The sequence below is a fragment of the Colletotrichum gloeosporioides genome, assembly GCF_011800055.1.
Source record: "Colletotrichum gloeosporioides strain Lc1 chromosome Unknown consensus_30, whole genome shotgun sequence".
NCBI classification, from domain to species: Eukaryota; Fungi; Ascomycota; class Sordariomycetes; order Glomerellales; family Glomerellaceae; genus Colletotrichum; species Colletotrichum gloeosporioides.
The window spans coordinates 306,568-329,084 of NW_025544675.1; the positions used below are offsets into that span (position 1 = coordinate 306,568).

Below are 22,517 nucleotides of genomic sequence, written 5' to 3' on the forward strand. Positions count from 1 at the left end.
ACTGGGGTTCGATATAGGAACCATCGCCCAAGAAGTCGAGAACATGGTGATTGATTATTCCTACATCATGTTCCTCATCTCAGCGCTTCGGCAGTGGCGCCAATTTGATGACTGTTGATGCCAACTTCTACACTTGAACCATGGTCAGTTACGCCGCAGCTCGACAAGGGCACGCCCTCATATCCTTGATTACCCGCATTACCCTGCGCTTCCTCAAAAGTCATCTTGTATGGAGAGCCCATTCCACCATTGGACCAGCCGTAGCTTGATCCCTCCGCAAGCGCCTGGTTCCACAGCGGCCAGTCGCTGAAATCGAATTCCTGCCCCATGTCGAATCCCCCTTGTTCCGGAAGAGCCCAATGAGTATCCATTGTCGAGAGCCCCGCCTCCGGAGCCACCTTCGACCCCGTCTCCAACGCGCCGTCCAAGGAGAGCATCAACATCGGTCCTGGGGCCTCTGATGTCCGAGGTCTGTGGCTCGAATCCGGCGAGCCCTGTGTCCGATCGAGGCTTCCTGGGGTGGCGGGGCTTGTGGTGATTGTCGCTTTCCTCGCAAGTTCCTTGCTTCTTGTCGCGGAACTCTTGCCTTTCCTCGGCGATCGGAGCATCTTGATGGCGAAATCCTTGCAAACGTCCATGATTTTCCTCCTCTTCTTCGTGTTCAACTGGCCACCGACGGCATCCTCCATCAACGATAACGTTTCTTCCTCCAACTTGCGAGGAACTGGCTGCTTGAAGATGGCCTCGGCATCTTGGTGGTCTGCTTGAGCAGGGCCGGTCGGGGTTGTGTCGTCAAAAGCGAGACTGTATACTATCGCCGTGTGTTAGTGAATCAAGACACTGCTCAAGTTGCGCGGAAAACTTACAAGGATCGGGAATCTCGCTGCTGTCTGGAAAGAGTATCCGGTAGATCTCTTTCCACTTGTCCTGCTCGGACTTCACAACCCTTCCGCGCTTCTTGCTTTTCAGTTGCTTCTCCTGAACCTCATCGAACCCCTCGACAGACACCCCTTCAAGAACCTCACACAGACTTTGCGACTTGAGATGCTCACGCACGTCGGCCTCTGCGGAAAACGTCATGCGACAACGCGGGCAGTTTGGCTTTTGCCTATGCGTCCTGTGCAAGTGTTCCCTTGAGTCAAGTCAGTCTCGGCGATTCATAAATGAGTTGTCTTGTGGAAAGCAACTCACTTCAACCTGTGCGTAGAGGTGAACGAGGCCCCTCTGCAACCTCTTCTCTGGCCATACGTCTTGGGGTCGTGCTTGAGATAAGGACAGGCCAATGGAGGCGCCAGTGTCGGCCCTTCAAGCTCGGCAGCAGGTGGAGTGATGACCTGTTCGCCGCATTCTTCGAAATGGAACGTTCCCTGCGAGTAAGATTTGACGCGATTGTGCTTGGACGTTGAACGCTGCGGGATGGGAAACGGAGGCTGGTCAGGACTACGGGCAGGAAGCTGGCAACCGGTCAATTTGAAGCCTCAAATGGTATGTGTTCAACATACTTCAAATTGAGGGCTGTGTTCTCTTCCGAAATTTGAGAAATCAAAGCTCTTTGCCACTGGTGCCGGGAATTGCGCTGTCTGTTGGGGATGCTGCACTGGCGCAGGCCAAGAAGCATGAGACTGGAGGCCGTCGATCTCATGCTTGTCCTCCTTCTTGCCGTTGAACACGCTCTTCCAGTCAAAGCTCTTCTCAAACTTGACCTTGGTCGGCGACCCCATCGACTGGCGTTTGCGAAACGTCGGCGGCGTGGGGAAGGCGTCGAGATCCAGCCCCGACATTCGGCTCGCCAATCCTTCAGTGTCGTCCCGGCCCGCCATCGGCGGTGTGACGGCCTCGGTCTTGATCGTAGGTGACATTCTCATCGTGTGTCTTGGTTCGCGACGCTCTCTCTCTCTCTCACAAGAAGTTCATGAGTCGCGATTGAAAGAGAAAGCTAGCGCATTGCAACAGGGAAGCGGTCAACCACAACTCATGTTTTTATGAAAAATCAAAAGAATATCGCAACTTCGCATTTCTCACTCTTCGCGCATCACACCCCTGCCACCCGCCGGCTCGTGGTTGGCTGATTGGCAACGCAGGGCGTGCCAGCAGTGAGCTGGCGAGCCCCGCCGCCTTGGGCAAATGGGGCCCCCTCTGCGGTCTGCCGCCCTCACCGTCTTCAGGATTTGTCTGCATGTGGAAAAGGCCGTTTGCTGGTTCAGCTGACGTAGGTGGTATCCAAACCGCAACCAGCAGCCAGAGGCCGCCCCCTTTGGGACCTTGGGGGGCAGTCCCTTGCTGATAAGCGCGTGGTAGCGACTGAGAGAGGAGCCTGTTTGGGGGTGGGCGAACCGGTGAATTTAATCTCACCATCGTCGTTTCTAGCAAGGGAGATCGTCAATCAATTGACATGATTTCCCAGTAAAATTATCTCTCTCCCCTGTGCACACAAATACTTGCCTCCTTGCCTACCGCTCTTCGGCGTCCGCATCGGCCAAGGCCTGAAGAAGCCCCCCAAAGAGCTTCCGGCTTCCCAACACCTCGTCGTCTTCTGGTGTAAGATCATTTGGAATACCATCTCTATTGAAGTTCCTTTGGCGAACACATCGCGGGCAACCACTGGGTTTCCGTGGCAATCTCTTGTCGTGTGCGCCGCCAATGCTCGTCGTATGCCTCGCGAAGCAGATACCTCGTTTGGAAGTACGCCCACTCGTCCAGAACCTGCGGCATCCCGTCCGCGAGCACGCGCTTAATGACCTTGAGATCCGGCAGATGGTGCCTCGCTCTCCATAACCGCAAGTTATCTTCTGTGAATCCCTTGATAATCTCGCGTCTTGCTTCGTCTTCTGATCCTGCATTCACGTTAATTTCGGTGTCGAGTAAGAGATTGCAGATGCTACGCATCCATCTGTGGTGTCTCTTATCCACCGTCGCCTGTAGCTCAGGCCAGCCTCTCTCATGGATGTAGATGAAGTCTAAACCCAAGTTGACAAAAGGATACCTTGTACCCCTTCCGTGACGTGATATGGTTGACCAGAAGCCACGATGATCTGACATGCTCCATGTCCATACAGGGAGCTGAAGCCTTGGCCGAAGACCTCGGGCGATTTCCCGGGACATCTCATTGATGGTGTTGTCGATGGAGTAGTAGTACCTTGCTTTCTCCGCGGACAAAGTATGGGCTCGATAGTAGTAACTCGCTTTGGCCATCGTCGTGGCCTGAAGTTTCCAACCGCTGCACCATACATAGTGTCTAGATCTGGGCTTGTCAGCTACTGGACTGTACCTACCGTCGTCACTGTCGTATTCTTCACTGTCGTCGTCCTTACTCTTGTCTTCGGCATTTGCTGGACGGCTTGGGTTGGGGAAACCGCTAAAAGATTGAAAAAGGGGTGATTGGAGAGGCCACTTGGATGAGTGGACACGCCACTGACAGAGGCGTTTGGACAGACTGAAATTTTTGTCCATAGCAATGGCTTTGTCGTAAGTCAAGGCGAGAAAGCGAATGGCTGAGAAATGAGGGAAATATCAAGTTACAAATTTCATCAACGCCTCGCCGTCACAATCAAATGATTCCATATTGCTCTTTCGGAGATGTACTTGGGACCGTGAACCTCGAGAGTTCACTGCCATAGGCTCGGACAGTCAGGTGTGCGCAGCATCTGCTGTACGCTTGCCTGGTCTGGCCAAATCGAAATTCGCCGCACCAAAGTCATTATGTACAATAGAGTTGCCATCTACTTGGGTCACCGCATAGTCAAAAGTATGGTTCCAACGTGGGGTTGGAAGCTCAAAAGCGCTGACAGTGGTCCAGTCATATCCCTCTTCGTCGACATAACCTCGGTTCCACTCAGGCCAGCATTGTAAGTTCAGATCATCGCCGAAGTTGAAGTCTCTAATCTGTAACGGAGGCGAGCCATTGTCCTTGGTTGCGTGTGTGTCGGTGAACGTCTCATGTGAGACGCTTCGCGACCTTTGCATGTGGGATTCGCCAAGGGCAGCTGTTGAGGACGATGTCTTGGCTTCTGGCGGAGAATGGGTTGAACTCAGCGTCGTGTTGGATTCGGTCTTGGGTTCGTCGGATTCCTTTTCGGTTTCTGATCTTTGCACTGACGCCTCGCCGGAAGTTGTGTCTTGTGGCTGTTGAAGGACCTTGGCAGCGTATGTCTGGAATGCAGTCTGGAATACATGCACCACCTTCCTCCGTTTTCGCCTGTCCCATTGTTGTGACCCTATCACTTCTCCGAGCTTTCTAAAGGCCTCTTCTTCCAGCTCTGGTGGGAGCTCTCGTGGGAAAATGCTCTCAATGTCGAGCGCGTGTTCATTGCGAGCTGTAGGCGGGCCTGGCGTTACGCCGTTGAAGTTGGGGTGGTAGTCTTTCGTACGTAGTAAGCTTCATAGCATCGTGCCAAGTCATCCAGAGTCTTACATGGGTCTGGGATATCATTGCAATCCGGGAAAAGAATCCGATAAATGTCCACCCATTTTTCTACTTCCGATTTAGCCCATCCTCGCCTCTTGCTTTGCAGCTTCTCCTTCTGCAAAGCGTCAAAGCCCTCCACTGTGAGGTGTAGAGAACGTTCACAGGAGGCTTTTGAAAGCAGGTGACCGGCGACCTCGTCGTCTGTAGAGAATATACTTCGGCACCGTGGGCAATTTGGCTTCTGTCGATGCGTTCGATATAGATGCTCTCTAAGACCACAAGCTGTGTCAGTCCTTGTTACAAACCCTTGAGTGGCAGTCGGCACTTACTTCAACCTATGTGTGGTAGCAAAAGAAGGACCACGGCAGCTTGGTCGTTCTCCGTAAGTGGCGGGATCGTGCTTGAGATATGGGCAGGCGAGCTTGAGCTTGGGCTTGACGATTCGGAAGTCTCCTGGACCGACATCTGGAGGACCATTCGCCTGGAGGGATGTTGGAAGCTCTGAGAGGTCTTGAGCTTCTTGACGTTGCTCCTCAAAGTAGTCGAGGAGCTTTGAAGGAGCTTGCGGTGCATCCTGGTACGTGATGCCGCTTTTCCGACTGGTGTCCACGAACTTTGGTTCAAGGTATGTCTCTGGGTTTCGAACATCATTCGTATTGATATCCCCAGATGTAGCTTTCGGTTCGGACCCGAGCACGTCCTCGTCTTTGGCTGCCTTGGCTGCGTCCAAATCTTTGCTGGGGTCAGCGATAAATCATCATGGGGAATTGGCAGTCTTACAAGACGTAATAGCCTCGCTACCAAGACCGCGGCTGCTGGCCCCGCGCTCAGGTTCCCCATCGCTATCGCCATCACCGTAAACATCATTGAAACTCAATTTGGAGAATTGGTCTATCAGAGGATCGGGAGTGCCGAAGATGTCCAGGCAGACGTCATGAATTGAGCGACTGTCTTCATTGTAGGGCAGACCTGCAAGCTTCAAACGCTGTGGGGGAAGATAGTCGTCTTCAAAACATTTTTCTTGCAAGAAATGCAGTGGTTCTGGCAAGTTAGGTAGGCCAAACATCTTTGCGATCAAATAAAATTGTCAATACACGACCAGCACTGTTATAGACGCTGGAGGCTTCAACTCAAGGAGGCCCTTCACAAGCGGCACACTGGGTTTTATGGGAAGAAATTGCTCAGTGCCGCAATTCTGCCTCCCCGCACATTCACACCATCCCGACCGACCGACTGACTGTCCAGGTCGAATGTCAACCTTGTATGCAGGTAAGTTCCATAATCATCCAATAGCTGCGAATGGGACACGTTTCGGTATTCGCCTCACGAAGACACCACGACCTCATTCGTTGGTGAGCAAAGTGCATCTTTGGCCCGCATTATGACATAGCTAAAATGAGAAACAGACGGACGACGGAGAGGATATGGATGACAGACGACAGGGACGATACGAGCGACAAGGACGAGGATGCCAACAATCAGAGGAACAATAGTCATGATTAAAACAAGAGTGACATTGGGGACGACAATAAGCCGCCTGCTTATCCAAAAGCCTAGCACGCGAGTGACACAATAATAGGGACACTTTCACCAACACCTTCTTATCTGCCCGCAAGAAAACAGCGAAGTTGGACTCTGAAAACCCTAGGAAAATTCTCACTTACTATTTAAAAGCTATTCTTTGATTTTTACTTAGTTAAAGAGATTTTCTCGCTTTTGTGGTAGAGATACTCGAAGTCTGTAGTGGGAGCGATTAAAAGTGTCCCTATTATTGTGTCACTCGCGTGCCTAGATAGCAGAACTCATTTGATAGACTCGTTTCTGGTCACAGGATAGGAGCATAAACGAGCCTTGGCGGATGCTCACCAGCAAGGGATGAACGCAAGTGGACGCAGTCTCACCTGCAGATGAGCAACAATGTCCAGCCAAAAACGCCAGGAATGCTTCCCTCCCGCACCCGGGCAATGCCAGCGCTCCCAGCCTGCTTGCCCAGCCAGCACATTCCATACGATGGCACCAGAAAAACGCACTCAGCAATGAATTATCTCCTACATTTGGCAGAGTCTTTTTCTACAAATACAAGGCTCCGTCCCCCAGCTGAAAGCTCGAGGTCTCCATTGCCAAAGCTCAACATCTTTCTCCCCAAACTGTTCACTCTCCATATGTTTCCTTCAGAAGCCGTACAGAAGCTGCCATCAGGAGTCCGGCTGAGTACGAATACTCTCTCAGGCTGAAGAACTTCCGCCAATGTCCTAGAAGGACCAGAACATGAGGCGTCGCTCCAAAGACCCGAGTAGCGAAGTCGAAAAGTCGCGAAAAAGCAAAACGAAATGCCGCCAAAAGAAACAAGAGTATGCCATGCAATGCTGACCATTTATGCCACCACGCCCAACCGCCACGCCGTGTCCATCAACCACCTCGGAACCGTTTCTTTTTGTCGCAAAACTCGCCAAATGCCAAGCAGTAAAAATTAGTTGTCAAGTCGCGCTTGAGAAAGTCCAACAATGTCTAGAGCCAGGGCAGCCCAAAGTGTGCCCGTATGCAGTCTAACCTCCATCGCGTCAAAACTCCGGAATGGTGCAGACTGCACAAATTGTGGCTGCAACATCTCTTGTTGCTCATGCTGTAGAGCACGGCTCCGGGGCTCAAGGGTATCCGCAAATTTCCGTACAATCGTGAAGGCGTGGCTATACCTCGGAGACAAGCGTCTGAGCTGTCGATTCATGTGTTTCTGTAGCTGCCTGCTTTGTTCGTACCACACAGCTTCGAAAATGTCGAATCGCAAGGCTATAAATGAAAATGCAGACTTCAGTTGAGGAAGAGAGCAACGTTGTCAAGTGCTGTGTATCCTTGGATGAATCGACGATGTGTAGGAATAGCAACCAATCGGAGACGCAGCAAGCATTGGTTGTTCAAACCAGGTCAACAGCCAGTTACTAGTGACGTCCGACCTGGCTATTGCTGGCACGGCTTCGCTCATCCTCTTCTTCCATAACATCGCTCAGGCGCGTTGGATGATGATGTCTGGGAACGGTCTCCCAGCCCGGGGCGGCGTAGCCTGAGCCGGAGTAGTCTTGAGTGCCCTGTTGCTGACCGCCGGCTGTGGTCGTCGGAGTTTGTGAATAGCCGGCGCTGGGAGGGTTGGTCGCAGGAGTCTCGTACTCTTCTAGTCCCTCGTCAGAAACCGGGGAAGGCGGAGCAATGAAGGGAACTTTATTTCCCTGCGAATCGCGAACAAACTGGCCCTGTGCATCAATCGTGTACTCACCTTCACTGTAACCGCCTTCGGAGCCAGCACCGGTGTAGCTCACGCCTTCCTGGCCTGCGTCGCCAGATGGATAGAAGTTGCCGCCAGGGCTCGAGGTGACAGGCGGGTTGGCCGGGCTTTGTGAGTACTCGCCCGTGTAGCCGCTCTGCTGGCCGCTGTAGTCGGTCTGATATCCGCGCTGCTCACGAGAGCTGCCGTGGCGACTGGGTACACCTTGGGTCATGGGCACAACCTGAACACCGCCGACAATAGTGGGCTGGCCGCTCTGCAGAGACTGCGTTCTCTCTCGCTCCTCGTGCTCACGGCGTCCGAGCTCTTCCCAAGCGCGACGGGCCTCCTCCTTGGATATCTGAAGCTCCTTCTTCATCTCTTTGACGCGTTCATCGTTAGCCGAGGTGACTCTCTCCTTCTGGATGGCGGCCTGAACGGCGTTTTCTCTAGCACGTCGTTCATCTTCAAGGGCTCGCTCCAGCATGGCGTTGACTTCCTGGCTTCGCTCTAGCTCTGCTCTGGTTTCGAAGAACCAGCGCTGAAACTTGCGTTCGGAACTGGCACGGAGACGCTGCAACTCGACGACAGCATGGAACAAGTTGGCACCTGCAGCGGTGAGGTCGGTAACCTGACGAGAAAGGGCCTGGTTGACGGGGTCACGGTCAATATCCTGGTTGTTTTGCTCCAAACGCCTGATCCAGAAGCTAGTCAGACCCTCCCAGTGGGCAGACAAGGTCTCCCAGCGCTCGAAAGCATGGGGGAAGGAGTTTCTGGGTCTGGATCCTGCGACGGTCGTCTCCTGGCCTCCCTGAGTGGCTGTTGTGGGCTGCTGAGTGGTGCCGGCCTGAGGGTTGTTGCTGTACTGTTGCTGGCCGACGTGAGAGCCTGATGTTGTGCGGGTATGCCGGGTTTGGGGCTGTGTTGTCGCCGGTTGGCGGGAGGTTCCTCCCGCAACAGGCCGGGACTGTGGGGTATCGGTGGCTGCGGGTCGCCGTTGGGAGGTGGGGTCTGGCTGGGGCACGCTGGCAGCGCCACCAGATCCTCCTCCGGCAGCGCCAGTAGCGGCGGCGGCGGCAGCGCGGCGCTCCGCATTCCGTCTCTGAGTCTCCTCCAATAAACGAGCTTCCTGCTCAGCTCGCTGTCTCTCCAATTGCATCTGCTCCTGCTCGGCTTTCTGTCGGGCGGCCTCTCTGGCAGCTCGCTCCTGCATGATCATTCTAGGACCACGAATTCCGGAAGGCGAGCTGGTCGGGTTGGGCGCGCCAGTTGGGCGACGAGAAGGAGTGGACGCATTGCCATTGGAAGCGGCGGCGCCGCCTCCGATAAGGTCAGCCATGGATGCGCTTTCCTCGATCTCGTCGGGCGTGAACGGGTGGGGCTGTCGGAGCGCTTCCTCGAGGGCAAAGAGGATGGCGCTGCGGGTGTTTCTGGAGACGCGATGAGGTCGGTGAGACTCGCGTCGTTTATTGGGAGATGAGGATGATCGGTCTCGGAAAGACGGGGCTTCGTCCGAGGATTCTTCTAGAAGAAAGTCCTCGCTCAGATCCTGCGAGAGAACTCTTCGTGTACGGAAATTTCGTCTGTCTTCGTGGGCGACGAGTCGGGGATAGTCGTAGTTAAGGGGAGCTGCAGGCGCAAGGGCGGGCGCGGGGGCAGGTGCAGTCGCAAGTTGTGGTTTGGGACTGAAACCAACCGAAGCAGCTTCAATGTGTACTTGGCGGGTTGACTGTGGGGTGGGACTCGGGGTCGCTTCGAATCGCGGAGTACGGCGAAGGGTGCGATGGGATGAAGCTGGAGTCGAGGGTCTCTCAGCTGGATCTGGAGTGATGGTTCGCGATTGCCTACGCAGCTGCTGCTGGCGCTGGGGGGTAGGGTTCGTGAGGTCGTGAATTTCGTGACGGTCGTTAGAAGGCGTGGGGAAATTTGGGTTCGTCAACTTCGCGACGGGGCCCAGGTCACTGATCTGACCTGATGCGGCGGACAAGGTGAAAGTGTCACCACCCAGGTGGTGATTGAGGGTCGTCGATGAGTGATGTAAGGCAGGCGAGGGTTGGCGAGACCTGCGAGAATGCTGATCTTGGTGTTAGCAAGTACCGAAGAGCAGCACAGCACAGCGCACGAAGGTGGTGTGGGCTCCTTGGGGGTAACACGGGAAAAACAAAATAGGTGAGGTTGGAGGGAACAGGGGATAACTCACTTGGTAGGGTGGTATTGTGCTGATGGAGTACACAGATACCACACCCAAAAAAGTGAATGAATAAAAGCGGTCTGCGCAAGCAGGCAAGATGCTGCTTAGCAGAGGAGAAGTGAAATCCGGAGTGGTATGGATCCTCTGGTAAAACGTAAGGCAGAGGAGGGTGGTGGGTGTGAGAATGCCACAGAGAGAGGGTCGAGGTCGAAGCGGGAGGAAATGGGAGAGGCTGGCGTCAGATTTGGGAAAAAGAGGTGGCTAGGCGAAGAGGCGGCTTTGGGGGCGGCCAGTGGAATCGAGCGGAAGATTGGTCGATGCGCGCTGAGCGAATGGATAAGGCGCAGATATCTAGGATTGATGATGTCGTCGGGGCGATAGATGAAGCTCTTGGAACAGTGGTTTCTGGAGGAACAATTGCTCGTGGTGAAGCTTTTTGTTGGATGCGCCGGCTCGACCTCTTTTTTGTTGCGGTCGTCGTGATGCGAAGTTTGGTGGTTTGGTGAGTGAGAGAGTCGGGTGAAAGGTGGGAGTGAGAGGGAGAACGCGCGCGCAAAGTGGTAATTGACGCGTTGGGTAGAAAAAGAAAAAATCAACAAAAGATTGCGCACTTCTTTTTTCCAATGTGCACCTGTCTTGCTATGAGAAGCATGAAAGTCTCAGGCAAGGCAGGTGTGATCAATTGGAAGAAGAAGTTGGCAGGAAGGTTGTTTCCCAAACAGCACCTTCCCTCAAGTTCTGTCAACTCCAAAAGCCAGGTGGGTAGAGGGCATCACGCAGGAGCACCCAGGGAAGGTACTGCCAACCTAGAGCTCGGGCAGTAGGGAGGGGCGGGAGAGGGGACTCGGGACTTGCAGCTGCTGCTTGGACTTCGAGGATGGGTTGCGTTGTGGCAACTGCTGCACCAAGATGGATTGAATCTCTCTCTGTGCCTCTCTCAGTGGACAGCCAGCAAACATGCAGCAACAGACGGATGTCCTGGAGCCCAAAAAGTCGACCGAAACAGCCCTGGAAGGCGCCTCTGCAACTTGCACCTCTCTACTTAATCGATGATTCCGACCTGATTGTCAATGTCTCGGGCTGGGTTGCGCTGTGAGGTGCTTGTCCTCCACATCCACACCCGCAACCGCAGAGTCAGTGCCGTACCGGAAGAGCAGCACGAGACGGGACGGTTTGAGTGGCTGCTGCGAGGCAGGTTTGCTTGCTGCCCAGGGCCCTTTTTCGGAGACACAGACCTATGGTAGCTCGCCCAGCAACACCTCCGTCTGGTCTGACCTTGGTCAGGATGCAGGTGTCGAGGTCATTGACGGCGGGTTCGAGGGCGTCGCGTGTCGTCGAGGTCGGGGGGTCGCGGTAATGGCAGAATCAAAGACAAGGTAAGGTCGACTATGATGCAAGTCTTCTTTTTTTTCCTTCGAGACAAGAGCAGGGCAGAGACGACGGGGAACCGAGACGGGGACGTGGATGGGGACACGCGCGGGTTGGGACAGGTGACGGGTTTTAATTGTTTCGGCAGGGCACCGGCACCGTACCCAACCCATCATCTCGCGTCGACTATTATTACTCTGGCGGAGCATCTCACTCCCATACACTAGGTACGGCATATGGATAGCTTTCCCTCTCACTCTCTCTACCTACCTTACCTCACCTTGCGGACAAGACCAGGTATCCCACAGCGAGAGGTTGGCAGCTCGGAGACCTCGATGTGCGGATAGGTCAATTGGCATGGGCAAGACCTGAAGCTTCCAAAAGGACCCGCCGCCGTCAAATCACGGCCTGCAGCAAATTTGCAGCTTCGTGCAGCAGGCAGCTCGCAGACAAGGTACAACACACGTACAGCAAGACGCATGGGATGTGGATCGACGAGCTGGTTTCTCTTGCGCCAGCTATTGGCAACGCCGGCTTGGAAGATGGTTGCAGCATTCAGGATTGGGCGGCTTAACGGCGCCGTCTTAAGTCTCTTTGCAGCATGGCTGTCCCCGACTATTGTTGCCATTGCGCGCATGGGAATCGCGGATACGCATGGTACGGTAGTTGGGTGGTGGTCCATCTTAGCCCAGGCCAAATCTGCCATCGCGGCCACGCGTGTGCGATCCAGGAACATCCCGTCAGCTAAAGGGAAACCCCCTTGGACAGAAGAAATTCGGCGCGAACATGGGCTGACAGTCGGCCATCGGGCATTGGGCGCCATTTGGGATGGACGGACAAGCTGGAGGCGGCAACCTTTGAGTGCGACCGAAGGACGAAATTGGAGCTGCTCGCCTCACCTGTTCTATGGCCCAAGAGCCGTGACAGGGGCGACGGCAAAGGCAGGGAATCTGCCTGCGCTTTCACAAGAACTGAGCCAGTGGGAGAAAACCGGGGGGCTGGGGACGCTGGTGGATGAGTGGTCACTGGTGTGTGCCAGAGCCGTGTCCGTGGCCGCCGCGCCGCGACATGGTTCTGGATGTGAGAAGAGCCAGCCCCGGCCGGAGTGGGAGAGCAAACGCAGGAAACAAGACCGGGCAGGCTGACTTTCCACCATTGAGTTGGGTTGTCTCGACCGAACTTACCTTGGCCCGACCGCAGCCGCGAAGATGGCTGCAGCCAGTCTCGCGGAGTCATGACATCTTCCTGAGCCGACGGAGTATGATGCAGGCGGTGAGAGGTGCCGAGAGAGCAAGAGATGGAACGAAAGTGAAGGTGAAGAAAAGGTGTGTGTGAGTGTGAGTTGTCACTGCGTCAGGTCGTGACGAAACCCACTCCCCATTGCCAATCACCCGCAGTCTGGCGTCCCCCTTCTTCAGCGATCCCGATGGGCCGGTTTTCCAGGAGTCCCCCGTCTGGAGCGCTAGCCGGGAGGAGTACAGAGGCTGGTGCAATCCAGCGGGTTGGGTGAGAGGGGAGGTCATAGGTATCTGATCTTGGAGCAGAGCAGGTCTCTGCGCCGATATGGGAACAGCTGCTACGGATAAACGTTCGTCTTTTTCCTGAGGTGGTTGAGGAAGTAGTCACTTTCTCCTCTGACTGGAAAAACTCAGTAGATCGTCTCAATAGGGCGCGGGTGGTCATCAGCAAAGTTCGTTTGGAAGATGGGGTGCAGCGCGGCCTGCATAAGGCGTTCGTCCGTCTGTGGCGCTTGCCCTTTCCAAGGCTCACGTATTGAAACATGAATCGAATCTGGAAGGAAAAGTGAAGACATCGAACGGAGATGTTGAAGAAAGAAGAGCCGAGCCCTTTCAGCTTTGAAGGTCAAGGCGAGAGCTGAGTTGGGTTGCATAGAAGCATCTCAGGAAGGAGGAGACATGGTTGACGGAAGCTACAGCACAGGCCACCTCCAGCCTCAACTTGGATTTGGTAAGCCTGGACTTGCCTGCCACATCTGGTTGACCTGCTGGCTGAGGTGGCCAGGGGGGTGAGGGCCCGTGCTCCAGAGGAATCAAACTTGGAAAGAACGGGTCGCTCCCGAAGACGGCCCCCTGTTCCTGGACTTTCCTTCCCAAACCAATCATGGCCGCCGTTGAGCCACACTGCCGATTAAGCTCGGAGTCGACCGCGTGTGCCTGAACCACGACCTCTACCTTTCTGCTGGGGCATTTGCCAATCTTCGACAGAACGTGATGCAACGCCTCAACGAAACATTACAACAACGTTTTTGGGGGCTACTTTCTTGGGGGCCAGAGAAAACGACAACGATGTCAACGGATCCGTGCCAAACACGTCCCGATCTTCAATCTTGGGCTCAGAGATTGGATCCTGCCGTCCGGGACCATCCCTTCTCGGCGCATCTCGTCGAAATTCCGCCGTGAGCACATGCAACGTCCTTGCTCAATGGATCGAGCGAGAAAATCTTTCGATCCCACAATTGGCATCCATCTCGAGCTCCGAGACGACCCTGTTGCGAATCGTCCGATTCGACTAGAGTAGTCAGGTACAGCATTCTTCCACCGCTGACCCTGCCATCAAACGCAAACGCATTCAGCCCGACGAAGCTGAAAACTTTGGAGACTTCGGAGCACGTACCGCCATGGATCGGCGATCTTCGATCTTCTTCAGCCCTCTCCCACGAGGCATCCCGCAGTGGCATGAGAGGGCAACGCGCGTTGATGGCTCCCAGACGTGGATTTGGGTATTCAGCCCAAATCGGCATGTGCGAGAACCTGCGCGGGCCGCGAGCCATTCGGGGAGCTTCCCACGACCGCAGTCCGCGTTCCCGCGCCGCAGTACACTCCGGGTCGAGTCGGATGCTGCCTAAAATCTCCCTTTGCAACGGTCAATTGGGTTTATCCGAGTCGACAGGCTGAGTCTCGGTGCATTTGAAACGAGTAAACGAAAGCTGCCTCTATCAAGGGATTACAGGGAGGGACTGAGAGCTTAAACCCAGGGAACCTGCAAGAACCCTAGAAAGGGGTCCACGATACTCCCTAAAAAGCCTCCAAGAGAACACAAGGATACAGTTGACCCTGATCAGGGGCTCCAAGGGTCACGGAGTTCCAAATGCGTGCAAGAAAAAGACGGCAAAGCTGCTTACCTCTTCGCAGACTCCCTTGCATGCGGCCGTTCTCCACAGTCTTACATCTTCGGGAGCCTACAAACACCACCTTAGAACACAGATACATCCCTAGCTCGTGAAAGCTGACAAAATCCCCTCGGTATGCGAGGGACGATCATCCCCTGTTGATCGACAAGCTCTGTTGGCCCCCCATCGAATTGTCGAGTCGGGAAAATCCAGGAAACCGCCATCTTGCATGGGAAAGCTCTCGAACAAGGGACAGAAGCCTCTCAGTGTCCTGGCTGCACACCACCCTAGACTGAGACGATCTCCCGCATCTTGATGTCTAGGAAAATGGCCAGTAAAAGGGTCTTCACTTACTGGACGTCGAGCATCTGCCAAACATCCTCTGAATATCAGATTTGCAGTGTCGGAAAGCACTCGTACGCGACCTATGACATCAGTCGCTGGCGACATACTGCGGAACCCGCTTTCGACGGCAAGAGGCGTGCAGCAAACGGCATGACGTACTTTGGCAAATTGCTGAGACTCCCGCTCCGGTCAAGGCTTTTTCCCGCCTGCAACATTTCATATGGGCGCCAGGCCTTCTCCGCCTCAGCCTGGTTTTCGCGCGGCACCCGCAATCCAACCGATCAACCCACACATCAATCAGCTGTTGTTACATCCGGTGGCTGCCGTTGCTCCAGCACGCCGCATGCCTACGGACCGCAGCAAACGGCGATGTCAAAACACACGGCCCGCAGAATAAGATTGTCGCCAAACAAACAGATTCAAGGGAACGTGCTTTTCGTCATTCAACGCTGTGGCCATTCTATGGCTGCCCATCCCCCAGCTGAAGCCCCAGAAAAAGCAGAGCCACTGCCAGACGGCGATCGTTCCCTCAACTTCAGATCGAGATCGTTTTGAGGCTCAAAAGGAGTATTCCGTACTGTCTTGGTGAGAATAAACCGACGGACCGTGGAAAGAGGTCCGCTTGTTGATGCTTCAGTACAAAGATCACGCCACGCACTATTGACTGTTTCACTGGTTTTTTTTTAAGATTCTGTTGTTTTGAAAACAGTTTACACGAACAGAATGCGCAAACTTTCGCTTCAATCAGTTTTTGTCAGCTTTTTGTTTGCCTAGTTGCCTCTTTTTGGAGCCCGGCATATGCTGTGGGCAATCTAGGCCGGCCCTCACAAGTCTGCGCCGGTAAACGAAGGCCGAGAAGGACCTCCAGCGTTGCAGTGGCGCCACCCACTCGGATGGCAGAGTGCAGTCGCCGTGGAGGTGAGACATCGACAAGGTCTGCACATTCCAGTCACTGGCTTCCACATGAAGAGTTTTCTTCCAGACTTCCCGCCGGCCCCCAATGCAGCTTCGAGTCAAGCGGCAGCAAACTGCAGAGGACCGGTACTGCTCATTCGTTGAAGAGGGCACCCGGTTATCCGGCGGACGGAAGATTCGAACAAGCAAGGAGGCGGGTAAGAGATCAAGTGAATGAGGCTCCGCAAACCGAGCCCCGCTTCCTGCCTCTTCCTTGCGAAGCTGAAGCTAGCATGGTTGTCCATCGTCAAGCAGGTCTCTGGATGGGGCAATCGCGATAGCCTCTCGCGAAAAGGATCGATCCTCTTCAAGAGAGTTTCTAGTCATCACAAATGACGAACCAACGAGAGTTGTCGAAAGCGCGTTTGTTCCCACGTTATGGAAACTCGAGCAATCCAGCGACCCAAGTCATGCCTTTTCCAGACAGTTGTGCATTCCGTCGAGTCGGAAGTCAGCGTGCCATTCCTTGGAGCCGTCGAGGCCCCCCTCTCAGCTTCCGATGCCCACCGAGCTCCGTACCAAGTACACCGGTAGGCAGTCCGGACTGGCAAACGGACGTGATTGGCCCCGCCGCCTTCCGTCACCGAGCATGCATATCGCACGAGGGATAGAACACCAAGCGAGGAATGTCTGAGAATTGCAGGGGATGGTCTGGTTGTCATAATCAGCCACCAAGTGGACCAAGAGCCCTCGACGAGACCCAGTGGATCAGTCTCCTGCATATTTGTCTCCTGTTGTTGTTCGCCGTTGGGTGGAAGGCGTACGATTCGTGCTGATGGCAGACCATGACAGAGGAGGCATACATAAAGTTTGTTTGTGGCAGGGAGACAGCCGCTGCCGGATTGTGCATATATCGTTGCCTCCCCGTCCGTCACCCTCGCGTCCTCCGGCCAATATCTCCATCGTGGCGTCGTTATCTAGAGAGCTTGCAACAGCACCGAACCAAGCCGTCGTTGCAGACGTTGGTCGCAGTCATGTCTTGTGTCCCCCCTGAGGACATGATTGGGTATGCACAGGAACTCGACATGACAAGAGCCTCTGCCTCTTACCCATCTTCCAGACCTGCGAGTATGGAACGACAGACCAAACTCGCCCATCTCAAGCTCGTATCAAAATATTACGGCTACGCAAACTTCTCATATCCCCGACCAGACGGCACTCCAAGTCGCAACCCCTACCGAAGAGCTGGACAGACGTACTCGTCAGAGGATCTCAGCCAGGAAGAGTACGACGAACCGTCCTGCCCCCAAACACCAACCCGTCGAGACCGCTCATCTATCGGCTCGCAAAGCTCAGACGGATCCTCTGCACCCAGCCTCATCGACGACCGGACCGATTCGGAAGTCTCACTCGACGACGACTACCAGTACCACGCCTCCGCATCACAGCTGTGGGACTCTTTCTGGCCTGCCGAGGAAGACCCAAGTCGGAAAACACCAGAGACATCCAAGACGCAGTATCCTGCTTTGATTCCTTCACCGCATATCCGCCGAGCAAAGAAGACGGGCTGCATTAACTACGAAGACTACCCGTTACCTCCCCGGCCTGTTGAATACAACATCAAAGTCAAAACCCCAGCCACTCCTCCTAAAGATAACCTCATGACATCCCCCCAGCCACGTCCAACAATGTCATCACCTCGAGCGCATGATTTCTCTCTTGCATCACCCTACTCTCCTCCAGAACCACGCCGCACAATTCGTGCCGTGCGCTCCTCATACAGCCTCTTTCCACGCACTCAACCACCACCATCCTATCCTCCTCCTCCCCCACCCCGCCTTGCACAACCGCCAAGCCTTTCGAACCTTCGTAAAGGCACACGACCACCACCAATCCATCTGCACTCGCTGCCGGCACCCGCTGCGGCACCAATGCACTCTCCAGCAACGGCATCTCTCTACTCACCTCTCTATTCGCCCCTCTACTCCCCTGTGCCGTCATTTACCCGCCCTCACACATCCCATGGAACATATCCCGCGGATGCCATGTCCCCAACAGACTTGTCACATCCGCGCTCTGCTCCTCTTCCCCCGCCAATCCAACTTCATAACACCGCTTCAACACCCAAGAGCTTCTTCGACTTCGACTCGGACTCTGATTCAGACGATCCGGAGCCGGAGCACACGATCTCCCGATTCGTGAAGACGCTCCACAAGCGGACGGCCAGCGAGGCGAGGCGAAGCACCAAGGGCGCTGCTTTCGCGGATGCCCAGCTGCGTCGTGCCCGCGCAGACACGGCAGAGACAATCCGGGAACCCGAAGGACAGCAGCTCTTCATCGAGAGGCAGAAGAGGGGCTTCGGCCGCATGTTCCGGGGCAGATCTCACGGAAACTGAAGCTGGATTCGGTGTTTCCAGGATTATACATTTACATGTCTACACGACTACGACGTGGTACTATGAAAGGCCGCAGATGAGGTTGACGGCATCCACACGACGGCGCTTTTGCTGTTTCTTCATTCCGCGAGCACAGCGTTTTCACTTTCAGTCTTCTTTGTATCGTTGATTTTGCTGCATTTCTTTTGTCTTATCATGCTTATGCTCATGCTCACGCCTGACGTTGTTATTCTTATCTGATGCTATATTCTATGATTCTGAAGAAGAGAAGCGGGAAAGGTGTGTGTCGTTGGGAAATAGACGCTAGCTGAAAGGATCCTGGAGCTTCTTCCCTGGCATTGCTGGAAAGCTTACATGGAAGGGATGGCCCTCTCAGGAGATCGAGGAATGACGGAGGGCAGGAAGGGCGGGCTGGAATATTCTACGACTCAGACACGAATGTTCGAACGAGTACGAGGACGTCAACGGCTACGGCAAGAGATGAGAACATGCAAAAAATGGCGAGAGAGAGATGATATGATGAAGGTACGGCAAGAGACGGAACTGAGACCTTTTTTTTACGAAAGAAACACGGCCTTTGAGCGAAATGACACACAAACCTCACGATCATGCGAGAGGATGAGAAGACATTATTTACAGGAAGAAATTTTACGTTTTGAAATGATGCATAGTTGGTTTTCCCAGTGTTCGGTGCAGTGCAAATCAGACGGAGAATAATTACAACAATTACAAAAAGTTGCGTGTGTGCGTTTATCGTGATAAGCTCAGGTTGATGGAGGCGGAATGGTCAGATCAGCCCGACGACTCGACTATCCCACGATCGCGTCCCACTTCCTTCCGGGCATCGGAACATCGCCGTCGGGGGCTGAGGGAGATACTCAAGCTGGAAAGCATGAACGAGCAAAAGAGAGAGAGGCTCAACGAGGTCGACCTCGCCACAACCCACAGGCCCCCCATTCCGCGCGCCCCTCCTACCCGACGGCCGTAGGTTAAGAGTCAGGGCAAGTTGCCAGAGTAATTCCGATTCCGTCCCGTAAGGCATGTTCACCTGAAAAGGGAGGCAACGTAACGTAGCGCAGCCGGGGGTCTAGACAGGGCTCGCGTGGAAAGTTCCGCGTGAGAGGCATTCAAGATTTGGAAAAGAACCAAGTTTTTCCAAGTTTTTTTTCGACGTTCGTGGACTGGACCGGACAGGTGTTTGAACATTCTTTTTGTATGGGTCTAGGCTCCCCCTTCCTCCGGTCTAGCGACCGCGAGAGAGGAAAAGGGGGGAAGGCTTTCTAATAGCTAGGAATGACACGACGGCAGCCCGATTTCCAGCCTGAACGATGTGAAGACATGGGGGATAAAAAAACAACATGGTTGAAGCAACTCTTTGAACAAATAAATCATTGTACCCGTCGAAACATCGATATCGTATCGTAGACTCCGTGAAAATCGTAAAAATAACTCCGGTCCTAGTGGATGGATGCTTTCCCAAATAACGCCCCTTCCTTTTTTTGACCTGGGTGTAGAACGCCGTTGTCCCATGCTACTAGCTTAAACAGATGATATGGTTCGCGCGCATATGTACAGATTATGTTCTTTGCGCAAGGTGGGAGATGAGTTTGGTGAAAATCAGATAAATCGTCGCTTCTTTCTTCTCGTCGAAAAAGGGGCCATTAATGCACTATAAAAGTCGGAAAAATTCTTCATAGGCCGGCGCGGAGGGGCATCCTCTCGTGGAAGGACTTGCGCTCGGTGAACCGCTTCTGCCGCCGCACGCCGAGGCGGCGCTCGTCGCGGCCGGGCCAGTAGCCGAACATCCAGGTGCTCTGCGCGGACGCGGGCCCGGCGCCGAGGCGGTCGCGCAGGTCGGACTTTGCGCGGGGCGGGGTGGGCGAGCGGAAGACGGGGTCGGAGGCGTTGTCCTCGTTGGCGAGGAAGGAGAAGACCTCGGCGGGGCAGGTGACGGCGTGGGGGAGGCGGTAGTAGTTGCGGCCGAAGAGGAGGGAGACGAGGGCGCAGAGGTAGAGGGAGAGCAGGGCGAGGATGACGGCGAACACGGGGACGACGGGGAACATGCGCACGCCGCCCTCGGGGACGGCGGTGAGGGCCATGAAGAGGGCGCCGGCCATGGCGGGGAGGAAGGCGAGGAGGGATGTGGTGGCGGAGAGGGCGGCGACGCGGTAGTGGCGGTTGCGGAGGGCGTGGAGGGTGGCTTGGAGGGGGAGGCAGGCGGCGTAGTCTGCGAGGACGGAGCGGGAGGCCGGGGAGCCGTCTTTTGCGCCGAGGTCGGCCCAGGGCTGGAGGATGCGGATGTGCAGGTCGAGGGACTGGAAGGCGAGGTAGAGGAGGAGGCCGACGAGGGAGGGGACGAAGGAGTAGAGGAAGTTTGCGGGGGAGAAGGCGCCGGGGCCGGGGGCGGCGGGGAGGCGGGGGTCGAAGCCGTTGACGAGGGCGGTGGCGTGGAGGAAGGAGACGACGTAGAGGGCGGCGAGGAGGACGGTGGCGGCGACGACGAAGAAGAGCACGGGGGAGGTGCGGAGGCACCAGGGGAGGTAGAAGGTGCGGATGTAGTCGTCGCCGTGGCCGTCGACGATGAGGTTGGAGGTGATGGAGCGGCGGTCGGACTCGTTCTTGGTGTCGTAGTGCAGGTCGTGGGGGAGGTGGCCCTGGGAGTGCTCGGTGCCGAGGCCGTACCAGGGGGCCTCGTTGGAGTTGTTGCCGCTGGAGTCGGTCATCCAGTAGCCGAGGCGGTCGACCATGCGGTTGCGGAGGATGTGGCGGAGGTGGGCGCGGTCCTCGGCGACCTCGGAGCCGCGGTAGGAGTCGCGGGTGTTTGACTTGCTGATCATGAAGGAGAAGTCGGCGATGGAGCGGGGGTCCCACATGAGGCCGGTGACGCGGTTGCGCCAGTAGAGGGCGAGGAGGAGGAGGGCGGTGATGACGAGGAAGTAGAGGCCGACGAGGGCCCAGATGGTGCCCTGGACGGCGGTCCAGTACCAGACCTCGGTGTGGATCACGGTGAAGGAGGCGCTGGCGAGGGGGATGGTGAAGGCGGAGAGCCAGAGGATGGCCAGCGCAATCTTGACGTGGACGGGCCCGGCGAGCTGGGGGAGGAGGAAGGTCTTGGGGTAGAGGTTCTGGAAGAGGGCGTTGCGGCGCTTAAGGGGCTCGTCTTCGGCCATGGCGGCGAAGGGGAGGATGCGCAGGGTCGCGGCCGTCACGCACTGGGCGTAGACGAAGATGACGGTGGCAAAGAGTTGGGGGAGGATGCGGAAGAGGAAGTACTTTGCGCTGTAGATGGTCTCGCCGTAGGTGAGCAGGCCGGGCTGGATCGGGGAGTAGATGGCTGCGAGCATGAGGGCGGCGATCATCAGGATGCAGAGGACCATGAGCACGATCATCGACGGGAGCCGCAAGATTGCGGGCTTGTAGGTGAGACGGGGATACAATTCGCGAGACTCGTCAACAGTATCCAGCTTGGTCATACCCGGGAACACCGACTCCTTCTCGCTGATAGGCAGCCACTTCAACGACGGCTCCTGGCCGAGCAGCCTCTGGTCCTCGCTCGGGCGGTACCTGGAGTCGGCGGACTGCGGCGGCGACATGATGCGGGTGCCGAGGGACATGCGGCCGGGCTGCTGCTGCTGGGACGGGGGGCGCTGCATCGAGTTGCGGGTGAGGGCCGGGGCCATGGGCTGGAAGCCGGTGTCGGGGTCGCCGCTGATCTGGGGGCTCTGGTCCTGGAGGTCGTCCGGGAGGTAGCCGGCGGCGCGGTAGTAGCCGTTGCTGTTGTGGTTGTTGTTGTGGTTGTTGTTGTCGGCGGGCGACGGCACGCTGGACGGGGGCGAGAAGTTGTGGCCGTGCTCGCGGGTCAGGGCCTCGAGGGCGTACTGGATATAAGGGGTGTCGTCGACGCCCGGGGTGACGGAGCCGTTGGCGGCGATGGTGAGCTCGTCGCGGAAGCCCTTTGCGCGGGTGCGGTTGGTGACCTCGTCCATGGCGAGCTGGGCCTCGTTGAAGCGGACGGCCGGCTGGGAGGTGTAGGGATCTTGGTTGTTGGTGAACATGTTGCTGCTCATTACCACCGGGGCGGGGAATTGCTGCTGCTCCGGGGGACGGCTGAAGTTTTGGAGATGGGCGGGCGGCCGCTGCTGAGACGGAGGCGACGGCGCGTGAGGGACGAAGGAGGGCGGCGGGGAGAGGGTTTCCTGGGGGCTGGAGTCGTCTTCCTCTACGCTCTCATAATGCCTTCCCGTCGCGTGGTGAGGGCGCAGAGTGTTTGGCGTGGATGATTGTTGTGAGGGTGTCCTGGCAGACCAGTATTGTGGCGGGTAGTGGCCGCCTGCGAGGTGATCGTCAGTATTAAGAACAGGGATGCGTGATGTTGGTTGTGGTGGTTGGTGAAGGAGAGTGAGAAGAGGAGAATATAGGTAGGGAAGTGAAGGAGAGAAGATGAAGGTTAGAGAGATGTAGACGTACGGTGGTTTTGTTGCATGAAGGGCCTCGCCTCGGGGTGGGCGTTGTTATCTCGAGAATTATACATA

The 22,517-nt window shown here is 55.7% G+C and overlaps 4 protein-coding genes across 4 annotated transcripts; 1 reads left to right on the top strand and 3 right to left on the bottom strand.

The window, feature by feature from the left end:
* Positions 1-74: 74 nt before the first annotated feature.
* GCG54_00008737 (uncharacterized protein) lies at positions 75-5,471 on the bottom strand (the record flags this gene model as incomplete). Its single annotated transcript, XM_045408698.1, has 9 exons — positions 75-811; positions 867-1,117; positions 1,192-1,454; positions 1,503-1,860; positions 2,588-3,411; positions 3,817-4,358; positions 4,412-4,620; positions 4,735-5,137; positions 5,186-5,471. The coding sequence occupies 9 exons, from the start codon at positions 5,469-5,471 to the stop codon at positions 75-77; spliced, it is 3,873 nt and encodes a 1,290-aa protein (XP_045266441.1).
* Positions 5,472-7,341: 1,870 nt separating this feature from the next.
* On the bottom strand, positions 7,342-9,000 carry GCG54_00008738 (uncharacterized protein; the record flags this gene model as incomplete). Its single annotated transcript, XM_045408699.1, has 1 exon — positions 7,342-9,000. One exon carries the CDS (start codon positions 8,998-9,000, stop codon positions 7,342-7,344), a length of 1,659 nt encoding a protein of 552 aa, XP_045266442.1.
* Positions 9,001-16,623: 7,623 nt separating this feature from the next.
* On the top strand, positions 16,624-17,985 carry GCG54_00008739 (uncharacterized protein; the record flags this gene model as incomplete). Its single annotated transcript, XM_045408700.1, has 2 exons — positions 16,624-16,655; positions 16,710-17,985. 2 exons carry the CDS (start codon positions 16,624-16,626, stop codon positions 17,983-17,985), a joined length of 1,308 nt encoding a protein of 435 aa, XP_045266443.1.
* A 1,691-nt stretch (positions 17,986-19,676) lies between these two features.
* On the bottom strand, positions 19,677-22,516 carry GCG54_00008740 (uncharacterized protein; the record flags this gene model as incomplete). The annotated part of the gene is made up of 2 exons (XM_045408701.1): positions 19,677-22,315; positions 22,453-22,516. The coding sequence occupies 2 exons, from the start codon at positions 22,514-22,516 to the stop codon at positions 19,677-19,679; spliced, it is 2,703 nt and encodes a 900-aa protein (XP_045266444.1).
* Position 22,517: the final 1 nt, after the last annotated feature.